The following is a 13,539-nucleotide window of genomic DNA, read 5'->3' on the forward strand; positions in this document are numbered from 1 at the left end:
TCTTCATATATTACTAAAAATTTTTCATTCTCTGTAAGAAAGCCTGCCCTGATCTCTTCAACACCATTAGTGGACTAAAAGAAAAGGCAGGGGGGAGGAGTGAATCCCACCTGAATCAACATTACTTCCACATTTCACTGACATCTTCCACGATTTGTCAATCACAATCATGCTGTGCCAAACATATCATACTAGAAGTACTTAAAATCATAAAAAATGTTTCCACAGATTTAAGATTTCTTTAAAATTTTAAATACAAAAAAGGGATAAGTTAAAGACAGGAAGCAAGTAAAGAAAATACAAGTCACTATCAGAGTCCCAAAACCTTGTTGTTGCTTTGCTCGTGGTGACAAAAGTCATGCTTACACATTTCTTACCGTTAACAATATCACCTTCTTGCAAGGGCCGTCTGTCTGGAATCCCGTGGCATATCACTTCATTCACTGAAGTACAACAAGACTTTGGGAAATTATAATAATTCAGGGGAGAGGGATAACAATTTCTTGCAATACATGCCTATAAGAAATTAAAATACAGAGAAAATAGTTTGGAATGTGCAAAAGAAAAAAATCTATATGCAATTAACCAGATTTTAAAATTTTTTAAATGTGAAAAAAACTGTTGTACAGATGCTCCTAATGAACTTATTTAATATATCATTTTAGAAAAAGTAATAAATATTATCTTAAACAATATACATCAGACTGTAGACAAACCAATATACTGGTAAGTGCAAAAGTAAAGCAATTTCACGTATTATAACTATTTCCAAGTACACACAAATGTTACTACATGAAGATTCTAGTTTGGAATTAACTACTCTTTATTAAAAATATATTATTTAAAATAAAAAGATAATATCTAAAGCAAATATTAAATGTACTTTTAATGTAATTATATCTTATAACCAGCTTATATATATCCTTATAACCAAAAATGGAATACCAGCATAATTAAGAGATGACACAGTACTTCCTGATACATTTTAATCACTACATTCACATGGAACAACAAGGGAACCTCTAAGAAAATGGTCTGGTTTTCCTTAACAAGTCTTATTTTACTTGGATGTTTTTACACAGTGGGAGTTACAACATATATAATTTCTGTTTCCATACTACCACACAGTCTTCAGACCAATAAATACTTGCATATGATTTGTGAAATATGCCATAATTTTACTGGCAATTGCACTACTATTAGAAATTTAAATGAAGTTTCCTCAATTACAAAAAATATTACAACCAGTAACTATATGCCTGTCACTTTTCCCTTATCTGATGACATGCTTCTCACAGCCAGTATAAATAGTTTAGAGCACATAGCAAATTGTTTTGACTAAAAATGTCAACTCCATCATTTACAAGTTGTGTAACATTGGACAGTTAACCTCTGCCTCAGTTTCCCTATCTATACAACAGAGAGGACAGTGGTATCTAGCTCATGGAGTTGTTGCAGACATTAAATGAGTTAGTGAAAAAGCACCTGCCCTATAGCAAGTGTGCAATATGCTACTACTGCATACTACATATTTTATAACATAAGGAAGAACTCCCCAAAATCAGAATTTATAAATTTTGAATAAAAAATTTTATGAAAGTTTTTTACTGCTCAAGAAACCTCGTCAAATTCCATTTCAAAAAGGTCGTCCAATTTACAGTAGCACAATCATGCAAAAAGAGTACCAGCTTGGGGTGCCTGAGTGGCTCAGTTGGTTAATCGTCTGACTCTTGGTTTTTGGCTCACGTCATGATCTCCTAGTCCGTGAGTGAGTTCGAGTCCTGCATCAGGCTGTCTGCTATCAGCACAGAGCCCACTTTGGATCCTCTGTACCCCCCCTCCCCCCCCCCGCCCCTTCCAATCCGCGCTCTCTCTCTTCTCAAAAATAAACATTTAAAAAAATTTTTACAGAGTACCAGCTTCATCTCCACAGAGACTGTGGAAATAAACGTCTTTAAAATACTTAACTAATTCAATAGGTCTTCATGATTTGCGTTTGATTACCAGAGCAGGTTTAATTAGTTTACCATATAATTTATTAACTAGTTTTGCTCTTGTCTTATGAACAAGATATTCATATAACACGTGCACTCATGTATGCCAGGGTTTTAAGGTCTCTCCATGAAGGATAGGTAATCTACCCCTATATCATATTTAGTACAAACATTTACCTCTTTACTGCCTTTACAAATGGTAATAATGACTATTCAATATTTTCTTTTAAAAGATTTTTAATTTTTTTTTGTACATTTATTTTTGATAGAGACAGAGCACAAGTGGGGGAGGGGGAGAGAGGAGGAGACATAGAATCCGAAGCAGGCTCCAGGCTCCAGGCTGTCAGCACAGAGCCCGACACAGGGCTCCAACTCACAAACCGCGAGATCATGACCTGAGCCAAAGTCGGACGCTCAACCGACTGAGCCACCCAGGTACCCCTGTTCAATATTTTCTATATTGAAAGAAAGTAAAATTTTGCTTTCAAATTAGCCATTAGAACTTTCAGAATTTCTAATTTTTTAGAAGCTAAAGCATCTAATAAGGTGAAAAACATTTTCAAAGCATAAAAGTCAAGTTCTTACTAAGTGTACAGCATGATCTATTTCTTCAGTAGTTACACCAGGTTTAATCATGCCAGCAGCAATGTCCAATACTTCCCTAGCAAGCTGTAAAAGAGAAACATTTAATACAGTCAAGAAGAAATGAAATAGAAACAGAAATCTGTACCCTTTGTACTATCTCACATTTTGTGAGAAATCTGTAAAATGAATTTCACCCTGAATACTATAATCTTGAATTTTCATTTTAAAGCTATTTGTATTTCTAATGTCCATCAATAAATATGTGTGTAAAAATATGTAAATAAAATCAGGCTAACCAGCTTAATAAGTAAGCATGACTGAGTTCCATGTGAAAATGCATATCCTAAGGAATCTAAACAATAATCAATCGATGGAAGTTAAGTCTTCTCACATTTCTATACTTCCTAGGTACAGCAGTCTCCTGTTATCTGCAGGGGATATGCTCCAAGACCTCCTGGATGCCTGAAACCACAGACAGTTCCGAAACCGACACATACTGTTTTTCCTATACATATAAACCGATGATAAAATTTAATTTATAAATTAAGGAGAGTAAGAAATTGACAACAGTAATAATAACACAGAACAATTATAACAACATATACTCTCATAAAAGTTCTGCGATTGTGATCTCTCTCTCTCTCTCTGAAAATATCTTACTGTACTGTACTCACCCTTCTTGTGATGTGAGATAAAATGCCTACATGAGGAGATGAAGTGAAATGAATGGTGTAGGCTCTGTAATGTGGCTACTACTGACCTTCTGACAATATGTCAGAAAGAAGATCACCTGGGTACAGACCGTGGCTGACTACAGGTAACTGAAACCATGGAAAGCAAAACCACAGATAAGGGTGGGCCACTGAGTTTCACAATAGAGGCTTTTATTTAGCTTTATATAAAACCTCAAATTTGCCCTATGTTACGATGACTCGTGAAAATAAAATGACAAAATATGAAAACTCGGTTCAATTAAAAAAAAATACAAGGATCAAAAAATGGACTGCCAACTTGCCATAGTACTTTTCAAAAAGGTTAAGTAGAAAAGAACCATTGCATAAAATTATATGCTAACAATAGTTTAATGAAAAGTATGACCAGCCATAGTCTTACAATGGGACATTTGCTACCTTTGTAAATCAGCAAATCACTAACTTCATATCTAGAACTTCAAGCCCACTTCCATCTGTCTTATCTCATGGGGAAAAAATAACTCTTACCCTACATACAAGTCGCATCCCTTCTATGTCTTCAGATGAGAGTAATTTAATTTGAGAAGTACCTTTAAGAGCCTGTTCAGATTCAGACATTCCTGGAAAAGAAAATCAGTAAGAAAGCCAAAATGAAGGTAAAAATGTAGTATTTATTAGCATAATGATCTTCCCAATGACATAATAATAGTCAAGTCTCATTGTTTCACACAAGAGTACTCCATAACTTAGGAGGGTCCAAGTCAGATATTTTAAAGAGATATTCTCAAAATGAAAAGGAAATTTGCCCCTCACCACCCAAAATAAATAAATAAATAAACTTAAAAAAAAAAAAAAAAAAGAGCACCTACAAGTCATTATAAAAAAACTCCTCCTCTAACTGGCAGGGAGCAACTTGTGCTACATATTACCTATCTTCCCCAGGCATCTCACTATTGGTATCTATAAACCAGAGAAGACCACGGAACCCACCTCAGGGGTGGTCAGGGTAGTAACGGGAAGAATGAACACATGTAAACAGCTTAGCACAATGCCTGACATACAGTCATGAAAAAATACGTATCAGTTATAGAATCATCATCATCGTCATCACCACTATTTCTATTACTGCTACAGCCCAGAGTCTTTAGTTAGGCATTCATTCGAGGCCCCCACAATCTATTTTTTATCTAAATAGACACTACATAATTAAAGTAGAGGACACATTAAAATCAAAACAAGTTTTTGGGGCACCCGGGTGGCTCAGTCAATTGACCGTCTGACTTCGGCTCAGGTCATAATCTCATGGCTCATGGGTTCAAGACCCATGTTGGGCTCTGTCCTGACAGTTCAGAGCCTAGAGCCTGCTTCAGATTTTGTGTCTCCCTCTCTCTCTGCCCCTCCCCTGCTCATACTCTGTCTCTCTGTCTCTGTCTCTCTCTCTCAAAAATAAACATTAAAAAGATTTTTTAAAAAATAAAAATAAAAAACAATAAATAAAATCAAAACAAATTTTTAATCTAAAATTTGATGTAACAACACAAAATACATTATGTTGAATGTAGCCTTTAACAGCTATATCAACAGTGTTTTCAGAATTGGGTATATTTCTAAGAGGAGGAAAGAATCTTTAACTCTCATAAATGTTCTAGTGTGTCTTGGAAAAACATGTTTACATTTACTGAAAAGCCAGCAATAGAAAATTTCTACAAAAAAGCACTCCTTTCCTTTGCAGTAATTACCAAGCCCACAAACTGAAAAATGTAGAATCGGCACAGCAGAATTTACCTAACGGGTGATCAGCATAATCTGGTCTTTGAATATAACTTGGCACTGGCCTTGTTGGCATCTAAAAACATCAGAGAGATTAGTTAAAACCAATTCAAATCTGAAAGTAACTTTCATTATTAAAATTTAATAACAAAGAAAATAAAAGTAGGGAAAAACACTAAAGACATAAGTTCACTCATAGCATACAAATGGAAAACAAGTTTTAAATGACATCTTAAATATCGTATCTATTTCATGAAGACTAAGCTTTACTTTCCTAATGTTAATGCCACTCCCTTTCTTAGGATATTTAAGAAATATCCAGCAAGGATTTGAGACGACACACAGACAACATGGTGCCCAAGCAAAATGACAAACCAAAAACAATAATAAAATGTATTGAAGTAAACATATATAGCAGTATGCTCCTGGTCATTATCCCTGAAGGCAGGATTAAAGAGACTTTCTTATGTTTTTGTTATTTGTCCAAATTTTAAAAATTAAAGGTACATTCCTTTTATAAAAAGAAAAACATCAATAAAGAGAATTTAAATATTTGAGAATGGCAGACAGATTTCAACTTAATTCCTATGTTATTAAGATTCTTAAGGTCCACCTGCCAAGAACATAGGAAGGGGTAGGAGTAGCAGAAAAGCCATACGTAAATTAAGGTGGAAATATATTCCACTTTAAAACAAAAAAAGCAAAAAAAAAAAAAAATTGGAAAATAGAAATATACTACCACTGTGCTGGCCAGAAAATATCTACTCTACCTCATTCTTTTTTTAAGATTAAAGAATTTTTAATCCGTTCACCTAAGATGTTTTCTCCTTTGTCCAGGACTGTCAATTATCCTAAAATCCAAATAATATATCATAAAAGCTAACGAGCTAGAATGCAAATTTCATCCTGATTATGTGATTCATAATTAGAATGTAAAACACGTGTACCATTTCTAGGAAACTGAAAATTCTTAAAATTGGTTTAAAAGAATGCAAAATTTGTATTACCTTATTTACTCACCAGTGGATAATGTGGTCTGAGTTTACCAGTATATCGATAGCCTGCCCACGGATCAGTGTTAATATCACCTTCTAGAGTCCAGGAAGACACTTCTCGCTTGGCCTTTTCATCTTCTGGGAGGTGGATGGATGAGAAAAAGAGAAAGAAATGCTTCAGTGGTCAAGCTACTGAGCACCAGCATACTTTAACCATCACTTGTTTGGAAACCAAGCCACAGAGACCAGGTATAAAAATCTAGGAAACTTCCACCCTAATCTAAATCACCAAAGCTTCTGCTTCCCTGCTATGTTCATAACCCTAGGACTCTTCAAAGATCCAAACGTCTTGGGAGAAAAGGCCCAAGCTAAACATATTCTAAGTTTTTACACGAAATTGAATAGGAATAGCTCCCAGAGCTCCCTTTTCAAAAAAAATGCTAAATGTATTCTCTCTACAATGTCAATTTATAGGAAGACCATTTATTGAAATGTAAAATCTAAACCTAGGCAAAACTTCCCAACTGAGAGCAGATATTATAAATGGATTCTGTGCTCTTACTAAAAGAACAGAGTCTAAAAAATTCCACAGCAAATTTAAAATAAAAAAATTCCCACTTAGCTGATGAACAGCTTTCAGATCAATATTTCAAAATGCTTTGAAAATTTTATAGTCATCATTTGCCTTTTTTCAGGAGGGGGGTAATAGGATGTAGTGAGAAAGTCAAAGATAAGAGGGGGGAAATATCAATAGAAAATTACTGAAAACTCATTAGAAAAATTAAGAATCACACACACACACTCACTCATTCCTACCAGCTTAGTCATTAATACATAATGTTATATTTACTGAAATGCACCTAAGAATTCTTTTCACATGGAACACACCCTCAATGGTGTCTTATGTCTGCACCCTGACTGCATCTCTTATCCATCAACTAAAATAAACTAACCTAAGACTTTAAGGGCATCTGGATGGCTCAGTTGGTTAAGCATCCAACTTTGGCTCAGGTCATGATCTCACAGTTCATGAGTTCAAGCCCCACATCAGGCTCCATGCGGAAAACTCAGAGCCTGGAGCCTGCTTCAGATTCTGTGTCTCCCTCTCTCTCTGCCCCTCCCCTGCTTCTGCTCTGTCTCTCTCTCTCTCTCTCTCTCAAAAATAAACATTAAAAAAAATTAAAAGAAAAACTAACCTAAGACTTTACACAGCAGGAATTCAAATCCCTCCTACACCAAGTATCAACCTATACACTTCCCAACTCACACTGATCTTCTCTTGATTACTGTTACCATTGACTTTAAAAATCAGACTTCAAATAATTTCTGCAGTGTACAAGAAAAATAAAACTGCCCCCCACACACACACACACGCTATCTAAAATATGAGACTCACACAATGTTAAGCTAGAAAGGAACAGTGAAATGGGTAAGGGGGTCCAAAGGTACAGACTTCCAGCTATAAGGTAAGTAAGTGCTAGGGGTGTAAAGTATAGCATGGTGACTACAGCTAACAACAAAAAGACAACTGAGACTAATTTACTCATCAATTTACAGATGAGGAAACTGAGGTGATGTGGCTCACAGGAGCAGAGACGTGGGAATGCTGGTTCTCAGTCCAGTAGCCTCTGCAGAGAGCCCTTCGTCAACTTGGGATTGCAAGACTATTGAGGCACAACAGACTAGAATGCAAAAATATAGCCAGTCTTGGGGCACCTGGGTGGCTCAGTTGGTTAAGCGTCTGACGTTGGTTCAGGTCATGATCTTGTGGTTCATGGGTTAGAGTCCCACATCAGGCTCTGTGCTGACAGCTCAGAGCCTGAAGCCCACTTTGGATTCTGTGTCCCCCTCTCTTTCTGCCCCTCCCCCACTTGTGCACTCTCTCGCTCTCTCTCTCTTTCCCTTGCTCTCCCAGAAATAAAAAAATGAATAACCTTAAAAATATATATATAGCCAGTCTGTTCACATTACTTTGGAAGAAAATTCAATGATAATATTACAAATAAAAGAAAAGAAAAGAATAAGACTATTAAATAAGAATAGCAAAGGACGATGCCTGGGTGGTTCAGTTGGTTGAGTGTCAGATTCTTGATTTTGGCTCAGGTAATAATCCCAGGACTGTGGGATCAAAGCCCTATGTTGACTGTATGCTAAGCGTGGAGCTTGCTTGACATTCTCTTTCTCTCTCTCTCTCTCTCTCTCTTTCTCTCTCTCTCTCTCTCTCCCCCTTCCTCCCTCTGCCCCTCTCCCCTGCTCGCACTCTCTCATTCTCCTTAAAAAAAAAAAAAAAAAAATAGAATAGCAAAGGAAAAGAAAAGCTCCATCATGCTACTGAATTTTAGATCTTTCTCCCCTCTGGAGTTCAAGAAAGCCACTGTGAATGTGAATGTCAACAGGAAAACTGTTTCCCAACCCAAGATAAAAATGGACTCCACTCATTGCCCCTAGGGTCCAATATTACAGAAAACAGTTCAAAATACAGGCCAATTGATGCCTGCTTCAGCTATGAACTGCATCAAGTGCTTCGTCTGAACTATGAACTTCCAGAATCATTTTCACCTGAAACCCAGACAGAACAGCAATCAAGATGCAGGCTTTCTGGTCTGACACACTCCTGGGGAAGGAGGAGGGAGAAGGAAGGACATAAGATCTTTCAAAGCTTCCTGCTGATCTGCATTCAGACCCTTCCACAATCTATTGTCAAAAGAAAATTAAAAGCAGACCTCCAACAAATATAACTCAGAGCTATCTAAACAAGTAAAGATTGAAATATGGCAATTTCTTTTCTCTATGTAGAATTTACCTAGGGAAATTTACACTTCGAAAGTAAGTTAGTTTACATTTTAGGCCCTCAATTTGAGGACACGTGGGTGGCTCAGGTTATAATCTCACAGTTGGTGAGTTAAAGTCCCACACTGGGTGAGCACAAACCCTGCTTCAGGTGAGCTCCAGCCCTGCTTCAGGTAAAAAAAAAAAAAACAAAAAAAAAAAAAACAAACCACGAGCCCTGGGTGAGCCCTGCTTCTCTCTCTCTCCCTCTCTCTCTCTTTCTCTCATAATAAAGGAAGAAAGAGAGAGAGAAAGAATGAATGAATGAATCAATTTGATCTCAGCCTTAAATCCTACAAACATTAACAGACACCTAGTAAGTATGAATCGTATGGGAGTTTTGTAACAAAATTACATACTAATTGGTCTCTGTCAAAAGAATGAAAGCACAGGACAGTGTAAATAAAGATCTGTAAATAAAGCTGTCTTTGAAACATCATAATGCAAAAGGGCCAGGTACACTGCAGGGAGTGTTGAAGAGTACCTGATATGTGCAAGATCTGGCCCAAAGTACATCATACCCAGGCCTCATTCTTTAAAAAGTTCTGTGCAAGCTGTCTCTTCCAGCCAGCTGATAACAAAGAACTACATATGTCTAACATATGCCTGGAACAGGACTTTCTAATCACAATCCTGACTCCGTTCTTCCAGAGATGATTATTAAATAATTGCTGAGCATTTACTAGGCATTGTACATATGCTAAGCACTTTACATGGATCTGTTCATTTAATCCTCACAACAAACCTATAATTTCAGCATTTTGGAGATAAGGCTTAAAAGTAATCCATGCTCGAGCGTGAAGGACTCCACGAATCCCGTTTGGAGGCATCTTTGAGCTCGCCAAGCAAGCATGATGGGCAAAGCTCACCCTCCCAAGTTGAAAAAATTTATGGACAAGAAATTATCATTGAAATTAAATGGTGACAGACATGTCCAAGGAATACTGCGGGGGGTTCGATCCCTTTATGAATCTTGTGATAGATAAATGTGTGGAGACGGCAACTAGTGGGAACAGAACAATATTGGCATCATGTTAGAAGCCTTGGAACGAGTATAAACAATGGGTGTGTTCACCAGAAGAAACCAACTGCCCTCACATGTCCCCTCCATAGCACCTGTTTTACTACAATATAAAAATCAGGTCATGCATTTTCATATTGAACTTTTTTGTTAAATAAACTTCTTTAAGAGTCAAAAAACAAAAAAAAACAAAAACAAAACAAAAAAAAACTAATCCGTGCTCACAAAGCTTGGTGGAAGTAGTTCTCTGAATTATCACATAACACCTTCTCTCTGCAATCCAAAAATCAAGCTTGCTAGTTTCAAGGAGTAGAGGAAGAGAATAAGTAGTGTAAAGTTTTTTGTTTTTTAAATAGAGTTTTCATATCATATTTCTGGCTATTCAAGAGACACCTGTAAAACATTCCTACCTTTTACTCTAGGCAAAGGTGACAAACACACTGAATGTATCAGTAATAAAGTAAAAACAATGATAACCTAAAACATACTATATTATCATTAAGATGTAAAGTGCTACAACTTTTATAGGTCAGACTAAAAGCCAATGCTACTACATACATTCTGACAGGAGATACACATTGGACACTGTGTACCCAAGCCAGCATGTCAGCATTACGTGCCTTTTTTTTTTTAATGTTTATTTATTTTTGAGAGACAGAGAGCAAGTGGGGGAGGGGCAGAGAGAGAAGGAGACAGAATCTGAAGCAGACTCCAGGCTCTGAGCTGTCAGCACAGAGACTGTCGTGGGGCTGGAACCCATAAATTCTGAGCTGAAGTCAGACGCTTCACCGAATGAGCCACCCAGGCACCCCCTTTAAGGGCTTTGCAATCTAAGTGATCGTCTTCACTAGGACACATAAAAAATAAATACTCCATTGACTCATTTCTTTAACTGACACTTGAAATTTTCCTAAGATCTTATTAGCTTCTGCAATCAAAACAACTCCAGGTCCAGATGGCTTCACTGGTAAATTCTACCAAATATTTACAGAAGAAATAATACCAGTTCTACACAATCTCTTCTAGAAAAGAGGAGGGAACATCTCCCACTTTATGAGTCTGGGATTACTCTGATGCCAAAACTAGGCAAAAATATTAACAGCAAATGTCAGACCAATATCTGCACCAACATAAATATAAATCAGGCCTCCTTAATTAGAGATCAGTACACATTACAGTTAAAAAAAAGAAAAGAAAAGAAGGGCACCTGGTGGCTCAGTCGGTTAAGCATCTGACTTGGACTCAGGTCATGATCTCACAGTTTATGAGTTTGAGCCTCGCGTTGAGCTCTGTGCTGACAGCTCAGAGCTTGGAGCCTGCCTCAGATGCTGTGTCTCCCTCTCTGCCCCTTCCCCAGTCATTCTCCCCACCCTCAAAAATAAAATACACATGAAAAAAAATTTTGTTTGAAGAAAAGAAAAGTTACTGCTTCCTATGTTAGCTCACTATTGTTTCTTTGAACACGGTGTGATCTGTAATATGCTTGGCTCCTTGCCAGTCCAACATTCTTTTCCCCCGATCCCTTTTCCAGCTATTCCTCTTCGCCCTGGATGTTAACCTTCCCCTACACCATTCCCTCCTCCAGAATAGTCATCCTCAATGGTATAGTCAGGGTCAATTTAATAGGATGTAAAAGATACAGGGCTGGCCAGCTGAGAGCTGTCCCCATCCAACAGCATAACACACCCCAAAGGGATCAAGAATAGTGCTCACCCCTAAGAAAATCATCTCCAAAAAATCCAGGAGGGCACCATTTAAAAGAAGGCACCATGTGTAAACACCAGAGCTATAAGTAAAACGCAAACGGTCTCAGTCCAAGGCAGTAATAATTATGTTCTTTTTACTTAGGGAACATGAGCTATTTAATTCTCTTGGAGTGTAGGTCATAATAGCCCTTATTTCCTGTAGGAATCCAATATTAACGAAACACACACACTTCAACAAGTTAACATATGCATGGGGTAGAGACCCATTCTCAGCTTTTTTACTAACATACTATTTCACCTCAACCTTTCCCTTCCCTATGCTTTAACTTCCTGGATATAAAATGTTAATAACTGGCTCAAAAGAGCTCTAACAATATCTAACACATCAGACATACAATACTTAATGTGTGACTTAAGTTACATATTAAATAAAAGTAAATGGCATTTTTAAACCAACCTCTATACTGTACTTTGATCTGAAGTAACAAACCCTGTCATTTATGCTTTCTTAAACTCTTATGTATTCATAATCGTATTTCCTCATTTCTAACCACAATTCTTCCCACAATAACCTAACATTTCCATTAAATGTAGACTTCACTTATAGAACCACAGAAAATAAGTCTTTTTAAATTTTAATTTCCCTTTCCTTCAAATGGTGGTTGAACTGACCTCAATGAGGTTTTAAGATATAAATATATACATATGTATATACATACATATATGAAATAATCTATCTACTTTATTAAACCAGCAAATTCCTAAAAAATATACAGTTAGATGAATAAAAAATACCAAGAGCATTAAGACGAAACTTAAGATGGATGAAGACTGTCTACCAAGCCTTCATCCATTAGGATGGCAATGCTTTAAGACCAGAAAGCCCTTGTCAATTTTCAGGTAACTGTTACAAATTGTCTTAAGCCCTTAAGCCAGCCCACTAATGAAATGAATTTACAGGATGAGTAAGTAAGCCAAAGCAAGAAAGGGCATGTGAGTTGGCAATAGATCCATGCGGCTGACAGCAATAGCTAAGAAGCAGCTAATCGTTTCACTTTGTTGTGTCTCACAAAGTAACTTTAAAAAGGAAAATTGAGTATCTAGCTGCAAGTAATAAAACATCAAAAAACAAAGTAATAAAATTTTGAAATAGCAATCAAATTGAAACTAAACAAAAACAAGAGGTCTGGCTAAATTTAGAATCCAGACAGCTCATGTGCACCTGCCTACAACATGCAAACACTTCTAGCAATGGAAAGAGGGTGCCAAAAAATTAGGACATTCTCAGGTACTGCTCAAGAAAAAGCCATCTATCCTAGCAACCATCTCATGTTTTCATGTTACATACAAGATTAACAAAGACAGTACTCAGCCACATTTTATTTGCATGTTTATGCATCACAAAGAATAAAAAATTTTAAAATAAGTGCTAATCTAGAACATATAGGGATTACATTTTCAGAACATTCACATATACACTTTCAGAACTGGAAGACTTCTAGTCTTCTGCAAAAAGCCACTTCTAAAACGATTAACACAGAGATGTGTAATTTTACTTACTTGCTTTCTTATGCAGTAACTTGTGAGTTGCCCAACTTCCTTTAAAACATTCCTAAAAGAGCAAACATGAAAATTAGTGTCAGACCTTCCTTAATCAGAAACACTTTAAGGAATACTGTATGTAAGATACAGTTACTGGAAACTCTGCAAAAATCTAAATCAGTTGAGTTTACTATATTCAGTATTTAGGAAAGCTTAAGAAATGATGATATCTATTTAAAAGTTCACTTCAAAAACCATCCTAAACTTGAGAGTACTTCAAATAAGCAAGAAACATCAGCCTATATTATAAATAGTAGTCATAGTCAGGGCGCCTGGGTGGCTCAGTTGGATAAGAGTCCGACTTTGGCTCAGGTCATGATCTCACGGTTTGTGAGTTCGAGCCCT

At 36.7% G+C, this 13,539-nt stretch overlaps 1 protein-coding gene across 1 annotated transcript in view; it reads right to left on the reverse strand.

Moving 5' to 3' along the window:
• METAP1 (methionyl aminopeptidase 1) overlaps positions 1-13,539 on the reverse strand; it is a 58,353-nt gene that overhangs the window by 15,215 nt on the left and 29,599 nt on the right. The window contains exons 2-7 of the mRNA XM_047855755.1: positions 13,153-13,204; positions 6,062-6,174; positions 5,057-5,117; positions 3,800-3,891; positions 2,580-2,663; positions 378-516 (exon numbers count right to left, since the gene is read on the reverse strand). Coding sequence (XP_047711711.1) covers positions 378-516; positions 2,580-2,663; positions 3,800-3,891; positions 5,057-5,117; positions 6,062-6,174; positions 13,153-13,204 — 541 coding nt within the window. The remainder of the gene's footprint in view (positions 1-377; positions 517-2,579; positions 2,664-3,799; positions 3,892-5,056; positions 5,118-6,061; positions 6,175-13,152; positions 13,205-13,539) is intronic.

This window comes from Prionailurus viverrinus, chromosome B1 (genome assembly GCF_022837055.1).
Source record: "Prionailurus viverrinus isolate Anna chromosome B1, UM_Priviv_1.0, whole genome shotgun sequence".
NCBI lineage: Eukaryota > Metazoa > Chordata > Mammalia > Carnivora > Felidae > Prionailurus > Prionailurus viverrinus.